The 21,640-nt window shown below is 39.7% G+C and overlaps 1 protein-coding gene across 2 annotated transcripts in view; it reads right to left on the reverse strand.

Moving 5' to 3' along the window:
* Positions 1-3,312: 3,312 nt before the first annotated feature.
* The window catches only part of CETN3 (centrin 3), a 28,683-nt gene continuing 10,355 nt past the window's right edge, over positions 3,313-21,640 (reverse strand). The window contains exons 4-6 of one of the 2 annotated variants that reach the window (XR_004967563.1): positions 16,075-16,266; positions 15,854-15,921; positions 3,313-3,724 (exon numbers count right to left, since the gene is read on the reverse strand). Coding sequence is in view for 1 of the 2 variants with exons in the window: in XM_036309359.1 (XP_036165252.1) it covers positions 3,681-3,724; positions 16,075-16,266 (236 nt within the window). In the remaining variant the exon portion in view is untranslated. The remainder of the gene's footprint in view (positions 3,725-15,853; positions 15,922-16,074; positions 16,267-21,640) is intronic. The other variant, XM_036309359.1, reaches the window with a different exon arrangement.

Consider the following 21,640-nt stretch of genomic DNA (forward strand, 5'->3'; position numbering starts at 1 on the left):
TTATGTATTATTTGTGCAATTTAAATTTAATTACATATTTTTAAGGATTTTTGAAATTATTGTGTTTTCTTCACATTGGCATTCAGAACATTGTAAATAATCTTTTTAAAAGACATATCACTAGCCGAAACCGGTTTGGCTCAGTGGATAGAGCGTCGGCCTGCGGACTGAAAGGTCCCAGGTTCGATTCCGGTCAAGGGCATGTACCTGGGTTGCGGGCATGTCCCCAGTAGGAGATGTGCAGGAGGCAGCTGATCGATGTTTCTCTCTCATCGATGTTTCTAACTCTGTATCTCTCTCCCTTCCTCTCTGTAAAAAATCAATAAAATATATAAAAAAAGGGGGGACACCTGTACTGAATCATCATCTTGTATGGAAACATGAAATGCTAAACTTGTAGTGGAAAAAGTGCTATTCTATTGTTATTTGTATTTCAATTATGTTTCTGAAACCAGTAGCGTAAAGAGGAAAGATTTATGAAAGATACTATTGGGGGCTAATAAATATTTGAAATAAAAATGAAACAGAAAATTTACAATATAAAAAAAAGACATATCACTAGCTCGGCTGGCTTAGCTCAGTGGTTGAGCATCAGCCTATGAACCAGGAGGTCACAGGTTCAAGTCCTGGTCAGGGCACATGCCCAGGTTACAGCCGGATCTTAGTAGGGTAGTGTAGGAAGCAGCTGGTCAATGATTCTCTCTCATCATTGATATTTCTATCTCTTTCTCCCTCTCCCTCTGAAATCAACAAAAATATATTTATTTAAAAATAAAAAAGACACATCACTGGTAAACCAAGAGAATTTACTGTCAGAGTCTATCACCAGATAGATGGCTAATGGACTTGAGGCCATTTTAGTCACTCAATTGGAGTCTTCTCATCATGGCGTCTGCTAACTGAAGGCCATTAACACTAGCACATCAACAAAATATGAAGTCTCCCATTAGAAGTGCTGCATGAACATCCTGCAATACAGGATTAAATAAGCCTAGAACAGAATTTATGATATATTAAGTATGTAACAAATACGTATTTGTATTTTCCCTCCATCACAACTACCTACCTCCAGAGGCTAATCTAAGAGCTGCTGATAGTACATAGCTTCTTTAGAAAGTAGACTTCATTGGCTTAAAACAAAGGTTAAGAAAAAAATCTTAGCTAACAAATCCCAAACTATCAAAGCTTACCAGGACATCCAACAGCAATGTACTAGGCAAGTTTAATAATAAATAGGTATTTTCTTAAATCATGAAATGCCACTGCATGACAAATACACCTAAACACATTTTGTGATCAAGATATAGAAGGCATTTCATCAGTAGACTGATAAAAAAAAATTTAATTTCTAAGTCTATTTGTTGCCTTGGATATTATACTAATATAAACATTGATTTCATATTCAAAATTAACTTTTAGTATGATAAACAATTAACTTGCAATTAACAATTAACTTCTAGATAACTATTGAAATGTCACCACTGTTATATTACTTCCTACTAATATTTTTGTGTTAAATTTCCCATTGATAACTCTTTGTGGAATATTCTACAGTGGTCGGCAAACTGCGGCTCGGCAAACCGTGGCTCGTGAGCCACGTGCGGCTTTTTGGCCCCTTCAGTGTGGCTCTTCCACAAAATACCGGCTCTTCCACAAAATACCGACTTCTGCGCATGGGCCACGAAGTTTCAATCGCACTCTACGTGCGCGCCCGCACGTAGTATTTTGTGGAAGAGACACACTGAAGGGGCCAAAGAGCCGCATGTGGCTCGTGAGCCGTGGTTTGCCGACCACGGCTCTAGGAGGTTCACAACATTTAAAGGGCCTCATATTATTACTGTACCTTACATTTAAAACAAGAAACCTAAGGAAAGATCACTGGAATAAACAACTCAACTTTCTTCCTGGAGAGCCCATACCAAAAGGAACTGGATTATTAGTGAAAGACCAGTATAGATATAATTTCTCTATTACCTATTTCCCATAACTATTTGTTTCCCCCTAACATAAACTACTACAGGCAGAAGAACCCACCAACACCTGCAGTATCTGTCTCTTCTATTTCCTGGCAAATCAAAGAATGTTCCTTATACAGGTAAAACAGTCTTAAATGATTTCTGTGGCTTATAATTTTCTATTTGCATCACTGTTATGTTTAATTGAATAATTATCTTAACAGGTCAAAATTCCAAAATTTAAATCTTTCATTTTGTCAAGAAGTTAGATGATTCAAACTATATTCAATTAGTTTAAGAAGGAAATATCCACATTTGACATAACTTACATTAAGACACCAAAAATGTTATAGAATACCCTAGAATAAATAGATCTATATGCACAAAACTTTCTTTCTTCAAACTGACAGACATGACTCTTAAAAAAGGAATTATGCTTACACAGGATGTCCCCCAAAATGTACAAACACATTAACAGCTGAAAGCTCAATTGATGTTTCTTTTCAGATTTGACCCATTATAATTAATTAGAGGCCCAGTGCACGAAACTCCTGCAGGGGGAGGGCGTGTCCCCTCAGCCCAGCCTGCACCCTCTCTAATTGGGACCCCTCAGGGGATGTCCAACTGCCGGTTTAGGCCTGATCCTGCCTAAACCGGCAGTTGGACATCCCTCTCACAATCCGGGACCGCTGGCTCCTAACTGCTCACCTGCCTGCCTGCCTGATCACCCCTACTGGCCCCCCTGCCAGCCTGATCACCCCTAACCACCTCTGCCTGCTGGCCTGGTCGCCCCCAATTGCCCCCCTGCCAGCCTGGTCACCCCTAACTGCCCCTGTGCCAGCATGGTTGCCCCCAACAGCCCCCCTCTGCCAGCCTGGTCACTCCTCACTGCCCCCCCCTCTGACCTGGTCACCTCCAACTGCCCCCCCACTGGCCTAGTCACCCATCTCTGCCCCCCTCTGCCGACCTGGTCACCCCTCACTGCACCCCCTGCCAGCCTGGTTGCCACACACAGCCTGCTGCTCAGTCGTTTGGTCGTCCCTCACTAACCCCCCTGCCAGCCTGGTCACCCCACTCAGCCTGTTCGGTCGTCCGTTCAGTTGTGATGGTCCCTGGCTCTTTGTATATATAGATAATTATTCAAATTGTATATACATTTTGGGGGGACACCTGTACTGAATCATCATCTTGTATGGAAACATGAAATGCTAAACTTGTAGTGGAAAAAGTGCTATTCTATTGTTATTTGTATTTCAATTATGTTTCTGAAACCAGTAGCGTAAAGAGGAAAGATTTATGAAAGATACTATTGGGGGCTAATAAATATTTGAAATAAAAATGAAACAGAAAATTTACAAAAGTTTAAAATACTAATAAAATAAACATTTTATTAATGAAAGTCTGAAAAACATGTACACCAAAACAAAAGGGACTAATGCCAATTAAAAACCTTCTAAGAATTTGTACCACGATTCAATTTTTTAAACTTTATATATATAAAAAGCTATAATTACAATGCTATGAACTATTAGAGTGCTAACAATATTTTTTCATACAAAGAAACTTAACAGTAGTAAAATATGAATACATAAGATGCTTATTTTTGGTCCCTTTTGGAAAAAAACAAAAACTAAGTTGTGGTGTGTGTTTTTACATGCCTCCAAGCACAAAAATAGAATGTAAGATGATAACTGCAACATTCTTAGTGTTTTTCCTTGTAATTCTTTAAATGTCACCAGTCATAATAGCAATGAACTCCTCTTGATTTACTGTGATAAAAAAGAAAACGTAAGTCAGAAACACAATTTTTTCAGAGAACATTATTTTGTATTAAATATCTTTAAATTTTATATTATACGAATTACTAATAAACCAAGACAGTATTTGCTTTTAATTCTTTGCTAAGAAGTTGAACGTTTATTAAACCGAATTTCATGCACAAATATATAAAATGTGATAGAAAAGGTAATATTGTTACAAAAAAGTCCATCATCATAATAATATTTGTATACATGTGCAAAGTTTTTAAAGCTTGGAATTTTTAATTTTTAGATGGTTAAAGCCTATAATCTTTATTCTACTAGTTAATTTAGCAAACCCTTCCTTCATAAATAAGTTAAATATATCAAGCATATAAATTAGAATTCTGAAAGATGAAAACATAAGCATTAGAAAAACAGTCAAATTGGTTTATTTGGTATTGTGTTTTGTTTTTTTGAATTTTGATATGTTTAAAAGCCTATTTTAAAGAAAAACTCATTGAAACCAGGTCTCCATACAACAAAAATAAACAGAGAAAATTATAATTTTAAAATATACAGATTTAATCTTAACTACAAAGGTAATACCATAAAATAGAGTTGTGAATGCAGGAAATAATCACTGATAAAGATTAATTATTAGCTTATCAAAATTATAAATAAAATCCAGTAAAAACCTCCAGTTTATAAAGCATAATGCATAAGAAAACAACCTAGAAATAATAGGTGATGATACATAATATTAATGTGATCTTATTAAATATAAGTTTTAAAAAACAAATATACATACATACACATAAATATTAATAGAAATCTTCAGAAAAGAATGCTTTCACTTTGTAAAACAGGTAAGTTCACAGGTCCCAAGACTTAACATATACCTTAACAAGGCACAAGTTAGGAGTTATAATTTTGATAATGATAAGAACATAGCTCTGACACAGAACTGTTCTGCATCTGAAAATACTGTTCTACATAGATAATCTTTTAGGCTGTTCCTAAATCTTAAATACCATAGATGATATATATGAAAATACACCATATAATTAAACATTTTAAAGTGCCTAGTGAATGCCAACACCATACTAGAAGTTATGTACTTTATCAAAATAAACACCAGGGTTCCTATTATGGAGTATCTTAAAATTTAATTAAGAAAAATATTAAGTGATATAAAATTGTTAATTTTCTTCTGATAACAATGATATCATAGTTAGGAAAGATAATATCATTAGTAGTAGAGGCATGCTAAAATATTAGAGGGGGTCAAGTTTATGATATATTTTCAAATGATTCAGAAAAACATGTATGTATGCATTATATAGTTAAAGCAAAACAATATATTGTTAATTACTGAATCTAGGTAGAAGGCATAAAGGTGTTCGCTGTACTAGTCTAATATTTTTTCCTCTGTGTAAGAAGAATTAAAAAATTAACCAATTAAAAAAGTTGAGTAGATAAGATATGTACATCAGAAATAAAAAATTAGCCCTAACCGGTTTGGCTCAGTGGATAAAGCATCGGCCTGCAGACTGAAAGGTCCCAGGTTCGATTCCAGTCAAGGGCAAGTACCTTGGTTATGGGCACATCCCCAGTAGGGGGTATGTAGGAGGCAGCTGATCGATGTTTCTCTCTCATCCATATTTCTAACTCTCTATCCCTCTCCCTTCCTCTCTGTAAAAAATGAATAAAATAAATAAATAAACCACACCAATAAAAAAATAAAAAATAAAAAATTATACTGGTACCAGAAACCACATATAAAACCAATTTCAGTCATCATGTTAGTTGCATTTTATACCTGAAACAGAAAATAAATGTATAATACAAAGCATGATTATTAAAATAAAACTACATTATTAGTGTTGAAAAAAAATCCATTATAATGGGAAAAATCATTACTGATGAGAAAAATGTGGGTAAAAATAAATCTTGAGTTGGGCTCCAAAATAAAAATATAGGATTTAGTTTGACAGGTGGAAAAAAAGCTAAGGGTTTTTTTTAGCACACCATCAGAAACAGCTGAAGATAGAAAGTAGTGCAAAATTAGGCTATAAGGCAGGGGTGGGCAAACTTTTTGACTCGAGGGCCACAATGGGTTCTTAAACTGGACCGAAGGGCCGGAACAAAATCATGGATGGAGTGTTGTGTGAACTAATATAAATTCAAAGTAAGCATCATTACATAAAAGGATACGGTCTTTTTTTTTTTTAATTTTATTCATTTCAAATGGGCTGGATCCGGCCCGCGGGCCGTAGTTTGCCCACGGCTGCTATAAGGAGTGAAGAAGAATGAGCTCTCCAAAAGGTGAATAAGAACCATGAATCCATGTATTCAATATTACACATTTACAAGACACTGTGCCAGGTATAGAACAGAACAAAAAAAACCTCTATTACTCAAAATACTTTCATTACCTTACAAATTATAGTTCATTAACCTTTGCAGCTAAATTAACACATTTCAATATTTGATGAAAGCTGTGATCCCTCTCTCACCATTTGATATCTATCTTATCCTCCTATATAATAAAAGGCTAATATTCAAATCGACCAAATGGCAGAACAATATTCAAATCCACCTAATGGCAGAACAACCTGTCTCTATGACACGCACTGACCACCAGGGGCCAGACGCTCAACGCAGGAGCTGCCCTCTGGTGATCAGTGCACTCCCACAGGGGGAGCACCGCTGAGCCAGAAGCCCTGAGCTGGGAGAGCAGCGGCAGTGGTGGGAGCCTCTCCCGCTTCTGTGGCAGCTCTAAGGATGTGTGACTGGCAGCTTAGGCCCGCTCTCCGTGGGGAGGGGGCCTAAGCCGTCACTCAGACATCCCCCGAGGGCTCCCAGACTGCGAGAGGGTGCAGGCCAGGCTGAAAGAGCCCCCCCACCAAGTGCACAAATTTCATGCACCAGGCCTCTAGTGTGTGTGTGTGTGTGTGTGTGTGTGTGTAAATTTTAAACGATTTCATTGTTATGCACCTTCATTTTAGAATCCTGATTTAGTCAATCTGACTGAAGCATGTAAACCAAAACAGGAAATAAGAGGATGTTTTCTCGCCCTAGCTGGTTTGGCTCAGTAGATAGAGCATCGGCCTCTGGACTAAAGAGTCCCAGGTTCGATTCCAGTCAAGGGCACATGCCTGGGTTGCAGGCTAGGTCCCTGATAGGGGGCATGCAGGAGACAGCCGATCAATGACTCTCATCATTGATGTTTCTATCTCTCTCACTTCCTCTCCCTTCCTCTCTGAAAGCAATAAAAATATATATATATATATATATATTTTTTTTTTTTTTAAAGAGGATGTTTTCTCAGGAAAAAACAACAAAATGAAAGCAGTCTTAGAATGATTTGACTATAAATCATTTTAACAGCATAATAGAGCCATGATTAAAATATTCAAAAAGTACTTATGTTTTGTTAAAGACGTAGACATTTTCTCTAGAATTTAAAATTTTAACACTCAAATTTCAAATTAAACGTCATGTCATTCTAAAACCACAAACACTTTTCATATTATTTATATATAAACACCTTAAAGTATTAGAGCATTCCAAAAGTATTTTAAACTATTCCATAATTTCATACATCAAAACAGAATACTTAAAAACAAAAAAGTGGAAAACTAAAGGGAAGTAGTTAAGAAATTAAACTACTTCCTTTATTACCAGTAAACCATTCAGACAACTAAGAGAATCTGTGATGCCTTTGTACATTTGGTTTTATGATCTACTCTATCAACAATATCTTATATCAGGTGACTATATCTAATAAATCTAGCATAATACCCACCTTAAAGTAGGCATTTAATAAAACATTTACTGAATCAAATGATATGATACTTTATTTTCTTCTACACTGCATTTTTTTTTTTTTAAAGTGAGGTCTTTTTTTTTAATATATTTCTTTATTGATTTCAAAGAGGAAGGGAGAAGGGGAGAGATAGAAACATCAATGATGAGAGAGAATCATTGATTGGCTGCCTCCTGCACACCCCACACTGGGGATGGAGCCCGCAACCCAGGCATGTGCCCTTGGCCGGAATCGAACCTGGGACCCTTCAGTCCTCAGGCTGATGCGCTATCCACTGAGCCAAGCCGGCTAGGGCTACACTGCCTTTTAAAGAAAATGTTCATAAATCAATCATTTCATAGCGTAAATCACATTACATGTTATTAAAATAAAGAAATTTGAGAAATTATGTAGATTAAATACCTTAAGACCATCTGTCTTTGGAAGGAAAAAAACATATTTTAGCATCTGAAGTGCCAATTGAATATTTTTACTTATCAATTTCTCCCTATAATAGTATGCATTTTGTAAAATTCTATGAACATAAATACCTAATATTTAACTTCATAGCAAAAGAGGCAATACAGTGTTGTAATAGAAAGTATGTTGTCATTATGGCAATCTGAGTTTGAGTTCTAGCTCTGCCATGTATTAGCTTGATGATAATGTTGAAAAGGTTATTATTAATCTCTCAGAGCTTTAGTTTCCTTATCTATACCTGCATCTATCCTAAGCATAAGTAGGTTTAACACTGCATTTACTTCACAAAAGCTATTATGACAATTAAGTGACATAATTTACCATGTAACATACTAAGCACAGAATCTAACATATATTAACTGGTTAATATACGTTAACACTCATCAGAATTATTTACAAAACTAGAGGCCCAGTGCATGGGATTCATGCACTGGTGGGGGACCTGGCCTGCAGGGATTGGCCCGCTGCAGGAGCAGGTGCTCATCCTGGTCAGCCAAGGGGTGCACTGTGGGAGCGCACTGGCCACCAGGGGGAAGCTCCTGCGTTGAGTGTCTGCCGCCTGGTGGTCAGTGGGTGTCATAGCAACTGGTCAACCAGTCATTCTGCCATTTGGTTGCTGTACTTTCATTATATAGGATGGTCCACTTTGGCTTTTTAAATGTTGCTTCCATTTTCCAAAAAAAATTTACTGTGTTTTACTTTATATATGTTGGGAGAGATGGTAGAGAAGAGATTCTATATCATTACCACAGCTTTATTTATATTTCATACTAGAGGCCCACTGCAAGAAGAGATTCGTGCAATCGGCCTTCCTTCCCCTGGCTGCCAGCACCGATTTTCCTCCAGCACCCAGGACCCAGGCCTTCGCTCTGGCCACAGCGGAGAAGGCAAGTCTCTTCAGTCTTCAGTCGTCTTCAGTCTTCTCAGTCTTCACTCTGCACCTGCATATGCAAATTAACCACCATCTTTGTTGGGTTAATTTGCATACTCATCCTGATTGGCTGTTGGGCATAGTGGAGTGACACCAATTTGCATGTTTCTCTTTTATTAGTGTAGATTATAGCTTCTTTTCCTTTAACTCCTCATTCCCCATGTTTATGATTCTGATATACACAATAAAATATTTCATTTTTATAGAACATTTTCATTGCTCTTAAATACTGAAGTGTAAAAAATTGATAAAAGCAAAAGAATTACTAAGGTTCACAAAAAGAAGCAGCAAAGTATTATGAGCTTTACCAGTTTAACACATACATAGAAAGTAGGTTATATCTACTTGGCTGATGTGGCTCATGGTTGAATGTCAACCTATAAACCAGGAGGTAACAGTTTGATTACCACTCAGGGCACATGACCGGGTTGCGGGCTTGATCCCCAGTAGGGGGCATGCAGGAGGCGGCCAATCAATGATTCTTCTTATCATTAATGTTTCTATCTCTCCCTCTTCCTTCCTCTCTAAAATTCAATAAAATATATTGAAATTTAAAGATAAATAAATATCAGGCCAAAAAAAAAAGATTATATCTAAACAAAGTTGTTTACAAAGAATCCAAATTAAGTGATCAGATTAACAAGTTATTATAAAAATACTAGAGGCCTGGTGCACAAATTCGTGCACCAGTGCGGTCCCTCAGTCTGGCCTGCAGGATCAGACCAAAACCAGCTCTCTGACATCCCCCGAGAGGTCCCGGATTGCAAGAGGGCACAGGCCAGGCCGAGGGACCCCACTGGTGCACAAGGTTGGCCAGCTGGGAAAGGACCGCAGGAGGGCTCCAGGGTGTGTCCGGCCCGTCTTGCTCAGTCCCGACTGGCCGGACCCCAGCAGGAAGCTAACCTACTGTATAGAGCATCAGGCCCCTGGTGGTCAGTGCACGTCATAGCAAGTGGTTGAGCAGCCTTAGCATATCATTAGCATACTAGGGGCCCGGTGCACGAAATTCGTGCACTGAGTGTGGGAGGTGGGGGAGGGAGTGTCCCTCAGCCCAGCCTGCCCCCTCTCACATATTGGGAGCCCTCAGGCGTTGACCCCCATCACCCTCCAATCGCAGGAACGGCCCCTTGCCCAGGCCTGACGCCTCTGATAGAGGCGTCAGGCCTGGGCAGGGGACCCCCATTTCCCCCCAACACTGGTTCTGCCCCCAGCCCAGGCCTGATGCCTCTGGCCCAGGTGTCAGGCCTGGGCAGGGGACCCCCAGACCCCTCCGATTGCTGGTTCTGCCCCTTGCCCAGGCCTGATGCCTCAGCCAGAGGCGTAGACCCCCATCACCCTCCGGTCACCTGATCGGCCCCTTGCCCAGGCCTGATGCCTCTGCCAGAGGTGTCAGGCTTGGACAGGGGACCCCCATCTCCCCCCGATCACTGGCTCTGACCCCCGCCCAGGCCTGAGGCCTCTGGCCCAGGAATCATGCCTGGGCAGGGGACCCCCATCTCCCTCTGATCGCTTGCTCCACCCCCCGCCCAAGCCTGACGCCTCTGACCCAGGCTTCAGGCCTGGGCAAGGGGACCATCATATCCCTCCAATCCCCGGCTCCGCCCCCCACCCAGGCCTGATGCCTCTGGCCCAGACATCAGGCCTGGGCAGGGGACCCCCAGCCCCCCGCCCAGGCCTGATGCCTCAGCCAGAGGAGTTGACCCTCATCACCCTCCGATCACCAATCACCGGATCGGCCCCTTGACCAGGCCTGAGGCCTCCGGCAGAGGTGTCAGGTCTGGGCAGGGGATCCCCAGCTCCCCGCGGTTGCAGGCTCCGCCCCTGCCCAGGCCTAACGCCTCTGGCCAAGGCGTCCGGCCCGGGCAGCGGGGACCCGCAGTGGCAGCGGCACCGCGATCTCCCGCTCTGCCCCTGCCCAGGCCTAACACCTCTGGCCTAGGCATCCGGCCCGGGCAGCGGGGACCCGCAGTGGCAGCGGGGGGCACCGCGATCGCGCGGGCTCTGCCCCTGCCCCTGCAGGACGCCTCTGGCTGAGGCGTCCGGCTCGGGCTGCAGCGGCCCCGCGATCGTGGGCTCCACTTTAGGCCCAGGCAAGGGACCCCTAGCTCCCGGGACTGCCAGCTTCGACCGTGCCCAGCTCCCAACGCTGGCTCCACCCCTACTTCCTGCTATCACTGGCCAGGGCGGCAAAGGCGCCTGATTCTCCGATCATGGCTGGGGGGCAGGGCAAAGGCGGCCCCAGGGCCACCTTTGCCCTGCCCCCCATCTCTTAGCTCCCCCCTGGGTTTCCAATCACTGTCAGTGGCAGGGGGCTTCTTCCTGCTATCCCTTTCACCTCCCTGCATTGTGCCTACATATGCAAATTAGCCGCCATCTTTGTTGGCAGTTAACTGCCATCTTAGTTGGCAGTTAATCTGCATATAGCCCTGATTAGCCAATGAAAAGGGTAGCGCTGTACACCAATTACCATTTTTCTCTTTTATTAGTGTAGATTATGCTTTGATTGGCTGAACAGCCAACTGAATGACCAGACACTCAGCACATTAGGCTTTTATTATATAGGAATAGAGTCCCGGTGCACAAAATTGTGCACTCGGGGGGGGGTCCCGCAGCGGGGCCTATGCCCTCTTGCAGTGTGGGACCCCTCGGAGGATGTCCACCTGCTGGCTTAGGCCCGCTCCCTGGGGGATCGGGCCCAAGCTGGCAGTCAGGCATCCCTCTGGCAGCCCGGGAGCCCTCAGGGAATGTCCACTTACCAGCAGGGAGCAGACCTAAGCTGCAGCCGGACATCCTTAGTGCTGCTGAGGAGGCGGGAGAGGCTCCCGCCACCACCTCTGTGCTGGCAGCCATCAGCTCCCTCTGTGGGAGCACACTGACCACCAGGGGACAGCTCCTGCATTGAGCATCTGCCCCCTGGTGGTCAGTGTGTGTCATAGTGACCAGTCATTCCCAGTCGTTGTGCTGTTAGGGTCAATTTGCACATTACCCTTTTATTATATAGGATAGAGGCCTGGTGTACGGATGGGGGCCAGCTGGTTTGCCCTGAAGGGTGTCCCGGATCAGGGTGGGGGTCCTGCTGGGGTGCCTGGCCAGCCTGGGTGAGGGGCTGATGGCTATTTGCAGGCTGGTCAAGCCCTCCCCCCGCCCAGTGGGGACCCTTACCCCATGGAGGTTTGGCCAGCCTGGGTGAGGGGCTGATGGCTGTTTTCAGGCTGGCCACACCCCCTTTAGGGTGGAGGGTCCCCACTGGGGTGCCTGGCCAGTCTGGGTGAGGGGCTGAGGGCCATTTTCAGGCTGGCCAAGCCCCCCAGCGACCTAAGCAACCGGCCACTCTTTTTTTTTTATTCTGGGATTTATCTACCTTCTATAATTGAAACTTTGTAGCCTTGAGAGGAGCTCAGAGCCGGCCGCAGAAGGCAGGAAGCTTGGCTTCCTCCATCACTGGAGCAACCAAACCTCCTGCTTGCTCCAGCTCCGTGGCTGCCAGCCACCATCTTGGTTGGTTGGGTTCATTTGCATACAGTCACTCTGATTGGCTGGTGGGTGTGGCTTAAAGCATAGCAAAGGCATGGTCAATTTGCATGTTTGTCTTTTATTAGTGTAGATGACTTCCTACTTATTCAAAAATTGGCAGTTTTTCATATAGCTGCAGAGACCCATATAAATTAAGGCAGTGTCCCAAAGCCAGACTAAACAGCTTAGAGTTGTAGCTCTCATGGTTTCTGCATATGAACATGCCTTTCAACAATAATTTTCTGAACTTACCACAATAACTACTACAGGGTGGGGTAAAAGTAGGTTTACAGCTGTATGTACACAAAACAGAGTTTATTCTTTTTTTTAATTTTATTTCAGAGAGGGAGGGAGAGATAGAAACATCCTATATAATAAAAGCCTAATATGCAAATCGACCAGGGGAACGACCAGTCACTATGACGAGCACTGACCACCAGGGGCAGACGTTCAATGCAGGAGCTGCCCCCTGGTGGTCACTGCCCTCCCACAGGGGGAGAGCCACTCGGTCAGAGCCGGGCTCATGGCTAATGAGCATAGCAGCGGTGGTGGGAGCTTCTCCCACCTCTGTGGCAGTGCTAAGGAGCAGAGAGCTGAGCGGTAAGGAGCAGAGGGCAGATGGGCAGTAAGGAGTGAGGGGGGTCCTGGACTGTGAGGGCGCACAGGTCGGGCTAAGAGACCACCTCTTCCCACACCCCCGCCGCCACTCCAGTGCATGAATTTCATGCATCGGACCTCTAGGCAATGATGAAAGAGAATCATTGATCAGCTGCTTCCTGAATGCCCCCAACTGGGGATTAAGCCTGCAACCCGGGCGTGTGCCCTGGACTAGAATCGAACCTGGGACCCTTTAGTCCGCAGGCTGACACCCTATCCACTGAGTCAAACCAGCTAGGGCCAGAGTTTATTCTTGTATTATTATTTATTAATTGTTGTATTATTTTTCTTACAAACAACTGGAAACCAACTTTTTCAACCTGTATACTAAATATGTGTTGCTTGAAAAATGTCAAATAGCTACTATGAATTCTGCAATAGTATTTACAAATATAAATGAAAAATAGCATTATACGCATGCACATGCAATACAATTATTCATATGATCTACAGACAATGATGTATATATGAATTCCCAGACCCATACAATACCTAGGAAGACTCCCCGACCCATTGAGATCCACACCCACATCCCACATTGGAAACTACTGGATTAGACTATTTTAATATGATAAGACCACATTCTCCTCCAGAAACAAGACAAATCTTAATAAAAGACTATGCATCAGCTATATTTTATTTGTAATTAAATACTTGGAAAAAACATTATTTGCCTGTTAAGTCATTTGAATAAATGACAGTAGGATATCCAAGCAACACATGTATAGTGACAAAGTGGAGTAAAACAAGCAGAGAGGACTGAAGAAATGTTTTCAGGATGCACTAAAATAAGTCTTCAATCAAGGAAGTATAAATGTGAACTGGGAGATTCAAAAGCAGCAGCCAGAGCAATATAACAAGGGATGAAGAAATGGACACATTTTCTAAAGCAAAGTTTCACATCAAGTTTCAATTTAAGAGGCAGCTTCCTAATTGATATTTTCTCCTAATGTCAAATGCAGCTAATAACTGAAATCTGATTGCATGGGCCTAGTCCAGTAAGAAAGAAAATTATAACTGATCTTTTGACACATTATTAAAGATTTATGAAATAGACATACCAAGAATCTCTATGTCACTGAAGATAGTACCTTTACAGAACAGAGTTCCTTTAAAGTTAATTTAGGGAGTAAATTTTAAGTCCAAATATTAGAGTGACAGCTTAAGAAATCATTTAAATTTCCTCGAGTTTTAATCATCTTTGCTTCAAAATATAAGTAACTATATCAATATCCTTAAAAAATCTTATTATTTAAAATAAGAAAAGTTTTATAATACTTAATTTTCACATAAATATGAGAAATTACAATAATGTATACATTTAAAAAACAATCTATAAACCTGAACTGATAGCTAGTTGCTACTGTCTCACCTCCTTATTAAAGCATGCCAGTATTACCAAGGTAATATATATGTATGTATTTATGAATGTATATACAGTGGATGCTATATCAACATGTATCTAGTGTAACACACACTCCAGCTCAGGGCTTTAAGTCAATAAATATAAGCGCACTCATTATGTCCAAGAAAATGCAGGGGAACAAAGATTAGTAAAGACAAAAAAGAAAGGAAAACAAGCTTACACTTAATGCTAGGCACCATCAACTATCTTCATTTAATATTCACAACAACGCTATAAGGTATTACCATTCTCATGTCTATAAATGGGAAAACTGAGATTCAGACAATGTTGAAAACTTGCACAAAATTACAAAACAACTAAATAAAGGGTAGAGATTCAATTCAAATGCAGGTCTGCATGCTTCCAAAACCTCACACTATAAGATTCCATACTGTTCTTAAGGGGCTTACAACATAAGTGGAGATATTACACATGTATATGACTAACAGAAAGCAGTGTATGAAGTGTCAAAATAGTTTGTTCCTCTAAATGCTCTGGGCCCCCAATGAAAGCATCATAACTTTATACAGAGCCCACTGCGAGAGGATTTTGAGAAAAAGGATAGAATTTAAAATGTTCCTGAGAAAACAACTAACATTTTAACAGACAGAAATTAGCAATTAAAATTTTCTAGGATTAAGGAATGAACGATTAAAGGCACCGCATAAATAGTATTTTCAAGACAGAATGTATTTTGTCAAAGTGTATGTATGGGAGGTGAGGGTTAATCATTTGTATGCCATAAGCGTCTATAGACACAAGCATCAGACCTTTTTTAATCAAATTCAAAATATCATGGCAGTTAACTGGTTAAAGTTGAAAAGTGGAAGACTACAGTGGGAAATAAAACTAGATACTTAAGGTAAGACAGATCATAGAAGCTTTGAACTTTACTCTGTAGGCACCAAGGAATCATTCTAAGTGTTTGAACAAGGAAATTACATTATCAAACCTGTACTTTAGAAAAACAATGGTATCAATAGATTAAATTAGGAAGAGAATAGAGGTTTATAGGCATGTAGGGCAATTAGGAGGTTACAATAGTCAACAAAGTCAGTGAGGGCAGGGACTACCATCTGCCATTTTCATTGTGTAGCACCAATCAGCACATACAACACTGTACTCAGCAGGCATCCAAGAAAATAACAAGGCTATAATAACATTCCTACAAAAAAATTAGGGCTGAACTAGGACACCAGCAGTAAACAAAGATATAAAACAGAGCCAAAATATTTGAAGGATAGAATCAATAGAATAGTAAAGTTTAGAAGTGTATGGAGGTTGAGGAAGAAGGCATTAAAGGCTGAAATTTTACTAAGTGACCGAAACTTTGATATTTCAAACACAAAGAGAAGTAAATACCTTTTTTAAGTGTGGAACCTCATATTACAATCTATATAGTTGGTTTCAAAGGTCTGCTTCATTCTAAACTGAATTTGTAAAGTATTTATATAGACAAGTCCATTACAGGATGAACAAAAATTACAATAGTTTGCAAAGGGTCTTGAAAATCATTTGGTTTTAGAAAAACTTACTAAATGTATACATCAGGACTACTTAGAATGTGTTTTACTCAAACTTACTTTCTCCATCACCATCTTTATCAAATTCTTCTATCATAGCCCGAAGTTCTTCATCACTCATGTTTTCACCCAATTCTCTGGCAACACGTCGCAAATTCCTCAAGCTTATTTTACCTGAATCATCATCATCAAATAGTTTAAATGCCTTCAATATTTCTTCATGTGGATCTCTTTCCAATATCCAGTCTGTCACTAAAGTTAAAAAAAAAGAAGATAAAAAATAAACCTTCATCATAACAAAGGTATTCATTTGTGATATCAACTAAGTACCAAATGAGAAATAAATCTGTCAACATTTAGCTTGAAAATAAAATGCCATATCAGTATATATTTATGTATGTATATATAGTAGATACTGTATCAACCAAAAAGCCAAAGAGATAAACCTGAAATTAGAAAAATCGAATCCATATTTTTAAATGTAAGCTTTATAATATCAATAATTCATCCTATTATAAAAGTAAGCAAAATTATTTACATTGCACAGACGCAAAATAAAAGAATTATATTTATACCATATTTATCTAAGGTTTACTATTATCAAGAACTGCTGTAGGCTCCACTGACATCAAGCACATTAGTCTAGCAGTTAGTAACCTAGCTGGAGAAATGTTATACCAACAAACAATTGAAACTAACTAGATAGCCTGGCCACTAGATAGTGGCTCAATGATTGAGCTTAGATCCATAAACCAGGAGGTCACAGTTCGATTCCCAGTCAGGCCACATGCCCAGGTTCTGGACTCAATCCCCAGTAGGAGCAGCCGATGGATGATTCTCATCATTGATGTTTCTCTCTGTCCCTCTCCCTTCCTCTCTCTGAAATCAATAAAGACATATTTTAAATAATCTAACTAGATAAAAGATGTTTGCTGGCGAACTTAATAACACAAATTGCACCTCAAATTTAACCCAAATTAAAAACAAAAAACTGACAAATAAAATGCACTGCCATCATTATTATAGACACAATCTCAGACAGTAGATGAAAATCTCACTGATACCTTCATGATTACAAGAATCTCTTCATTTTCCAAAATATGAGAAGTAGTTAATAAAGAATTAAATCTGATTGCAGTAACACAACCAGGAAAAAAATAAAAGGTCTGGAAAAGATATCTCATGCATTTTGTTTAGCAAAATAGTAACTTCAGACAAGTAAGTAAAATTAAGGGAATAATTTCAGACCTTGATAGCTGAGAGTATCAATGTATTTTAATATACTAAATGTAATAATGTATAATAATATAGTTTACTCAACATTTTCAATATTACCAGTCTTAATAGCCGCAATAAAAAAAAAGCTGTAGCATATACGTATAAATCTGAAAATATCTAAGTAAACATCTCTAAAGTAATTCTGCAAGCTAGTCTAGCACTACAACAAAACGTATTTATGACTCTCACTGTGCCATTAAAAATAAATCAATCCTGCCCAGCTGATGTGGCTCAGCAGGAACCAAGAGCCAAGAGATCACCGGTTCAATTCCCGGTCAGGGCACATGCCCAGGTTGTGGGCTCAATCCCCTGTGGGGTGCGTGCAGGAGACAGCCAATCAATGATGTTCCTTTCTCTCATCGATGTTTCTATCTCTCTATCCCTCTCCCTTCCTCTCTCTAAAAATCATTAAAAACATTTAAAAATAAATAAAGCTCACTGAAGTTTATGAAAGCACTAAAAACTTGCAAATGCTTATAGAGAGAAAGTATAGGAATGTTGAATGTACCCAAAAGGAAAAATACAATTTAAGTCCCAAATATTTTATTATTGTTTTGCAGCTATTTCATCGTATTAACATTCAAGATGTTAAATCTTCTACACATATATCCAAGTTTTCTTTTTCTCCTACCCATTAATTTTATCCACAGTCTTCCAAGTAACTAATTGAAGTATATTATTATAAGTATGCAAATCATCAAAGCTCATAAATATTCAGTCAAAAAGGAGTTGGCATAAATACAGCCATAACACCAAAATAAAATACCACACTTAACTCTATGGCTCATACTCAATTTATTTTGAATTTAGTCCCAACAAAAAAGCAGGACAAGGGAAAAAAAAGTGTTAAGGAATTTTCTTCACCAATTAAATAATTTTACATGACAGGTGAACCAAAAAAGCAGCTTGCCGAAAGTATTAATGTACTTAAAGAAGCAACAGGGTGATCTGGGGAACAGATGGGGCTCCAAGATATATAAATTCTTATCCCACTGGTGCTTTAATTGTGTTAGTTACTTCAGACTTATGTGTATATATAATCTTTTATCAATACACTGCCTTAGAACGCAACTTTTCTTGGAAACTATAAATATCCATCATTCTGAATAGCTAAAACATTAAACTTTATGGTGACTCTCCTCCATGCCTTCATGTTCTATTCCTGTCCTACAAAGTAGAATTTAATTATAAGAAAGACATTGTCTTTCAATGAAAATAAGTCAACTGACATGCAGGCAGTTAATGAAAGCATTAAAAACTTGCAAATTAGAACAAAGAGAAAAAAGGCAGTTAATAAAAGGTCTGTCCAAATAACTCTTTTTTCAAATTATTTAATTATACTATTACAAATGTACTTCCTCAAAATATTTAGACCTTACAACTTTATAAAAATCACTTGTGAATACAGCAAATTAAAAGACACTAAAAGTTTATCAAAAATCATTAAAGGTAATACTAGAAATATAGCTTCAACTATATATCTCACTGACTTTTGGAAGGCTCTATCCAAAAATACCAGTTACTATTAACTCAACTTTTTGGAGTCCAAACTCCTCCCACTATCACCAAGGTAGCTGACAATGCCCCACCACTCCAAAAGGATGAGAGCATTATTAATAGTTTCCCATATTTGAAAAGGCTGAACATTTTCAATCCCATAAACCCAATCAGTGATCAGATCCTATAGTTCTGAGGATGCTACCTTTTTCACTCTTAAATGTATCCCTTTTCATTCTCACCACCTTCAACATAAAACATATTATTTTCTGCCTGCAATCTCTCTTCCCTCCAATCCTTCTTTAATACTCTAAACAGAGTTATCTTTCTAAAACATATCTACTCTTCTTTAAAAATTGACAATGGGCCCTAACCAGTTTGGCTCAGTGGATAGAGCGTTGGCCTGCGGACTAAAAGGTCCCAGGTTTGATTCCGGTCAAGGGCATGTACCTTGGTTGCAACCATATCCCCAGTAGGAGGTGTGCAGGAGGCAGCTGATGGATGTTTCTCTCTCATTGATATTTCTAACTCTCTATTCCTCTCCCTTCCACTCTGTAAAAAATCAAATATATGTATATATATATATATATATATATATACATATATATATATATATATATTTTTTTTTTTTCTTTTAAATTGACACTGGGCTTCTGCTGACCAAAATCCAAACTTTACATGTTATGCAAGACTTTACCTATCTGGCCCAATCTTGCCTTTTTAGCCATTTCCCTATCCTCTAGAGCAGGGAAGTACCTAAAGTTTCCCAAACATGCTATATTTCTGGGGCCACTCTTTGTTTTGTCTGTCTGAATACCTTACTCTAGTCCATCCACAATCATCTCCTTGGGATGATATCCTTATTCACATTCCCAGCGGCCTAAGTTAAAAATCCCCTCTGCAAAATCTTTAATTGCTCTGATCAGAAATTGACAAATCTTTCCTATTAAAGGCCAGACAGTAAATATTAGAGGCTTTGGCGGGGGTGGGGGAACTTGGGGGGTTGCGGGTGGGGATGAAGTATAAGATCTGTCTAAACTCTTCACTCTGCCATGATGGCACAAAAGCATAAAACAACAGAGGTGGCAGTATACAGGCAGCAGCTTAATTTGGCCCAAGGGCTGTATAGTTTGGCAATTCCTGCCCTACACAAAATTTACCACATAGTTTGTGGTCACCTACATTTAAATTGTAAGCTCCTTGAAAAAAGAACCTCTTAATAACTTTTAATTCCCTCCCTTACCCCAGCACAGTACCGAATGCCAATAAAAACAAAAACAAATCAGCAAATATTTATTAAATAAGCAAAACAAAAACAGTAATATTCTATCATATATAGCCAATGAAATAATAAGTAGTATGTGCCAAAAACAGATGGAGCACAAACATCTGACTTATCTAGGTATTACTTTAAAGCAGCAATTCCTAAGATACCTATGTTACTCACTAGCCTCAGGCTGTCCAGATTCTACACTTATCAAATACATTTTAATATTTTTTTCCTAGCATTGGGAAGAATCCAGTTAAGTGTCAAACTTCATCCAGAAATACTGTAAATCAATATCCTCAGCCGAAACCGGTTTGGCTCAGTGGATAGAGCGTCGGCCTGCGGACTGAAAGGTCCCAGGTTCGATTCCAGTCAAGGGCATGTACCTGGGTTGCGGGCGTATCCCCAGTGGGAGATGTGCAGGAGGCAGCTGATCGATGTTTCTCTCTCATCGATGTTTCTAACTCTCTATCTCTCTCCCTTCCTCTCTGTAAAAAATCAATAAAATATATTTAAAAATATATATATATATATATTAAAAAATATATATATATCCTCAGACAGCTAATAGATGTACATAAAACTAATACTCAAATTTCTGATTTGGAGTTATTTGTCCTAAAGTATAAAACATATATTCATCTGCGGTCAGTCATTCTTCAAAAATAAAAAACAGCCCTTGCTATTTTGGCTCAGTGGATAGAGTGTCAGCCTGTGGACTGAAGGGTCCAGATTTGATTCTGGTCAAGGGCACATACCTCAATTGCAGGCTCAATCCCGGGCCCTGGTCGGGGCTTGTGTGGAAGGCTACCAATCGATGTGTCTCTCTCACATCAATATTCTCTCACTGTGTCTCTCACCATTCCTTCCACTCTCTCTAAAAATCAACTGATTTGTGAGGATTAACAAAAACAAAAATAATAAACAAATAGGGAGAATACATAGTTCTTGCCTGACTGACACTCAAACAATAATAAGTGTTTATTTGACAGCTGATATTCTCAATAGGAAGCCTAAGGATAGCTAACATATGTGCTTAGCCATGGCCTTTCATTCTAGAAGAAATCCAGTATTTCTGCTCTACTCGTAACATAGAAAAGATGGAGCGGTCAGGAAAAAGTGGAGATGGCATGGGACTCTTGCTTCAGTGGCTAATAAAATCACAATTTAAAAATTTTATTCACTTTAGATGAAATAATGTGTTTAGTAAAATTATCAATGACAATGAGACATTACTTAAAATAGCTATAAATATGAAAAAAGACAATCAGAAAAGTATAAATAGCCCTAACTGGTTTGGCTCAGTGGATAGAGCATCAGCCTGCGAACTCAGGGGTCCCAGGTTCGATTCCGGTCAAGGGCATGTACCTTGGTTGCAGGCACATACCGAGTAGGGAGTGTGTAGGAGGCAGCTGATAGATGTTTCTCTCTCATCGATGTTTCTAATCTCTATCCCTCTCCCTTCCTCTCTGTAAAAAATCAATAAAATATACTTAAAAAGAAAAGTATAAATATATGCTGTAGAAGACTGTTTATGTTCCAGCAATGCAATGATTATTTCCAGCCATTATAACAAATAAAAAA

The sequence above is a fragment of the Myotis myotis genome, unplaced genomic scaffold (genome assembly GCF_014108235.1).
Source record: "Myotis myotis isolate mMyoMyo1 unplaced genomic scaffold, mMyoMyo1.p scaffold_m19_p_5, whole genome shotgun sequence".
Lineage (NCBI taxonomy): Eukaryota > Metazoa > Chordata > Mammalia > Chiroptera > Vespertilionidae > Myotis > Myotis myotis.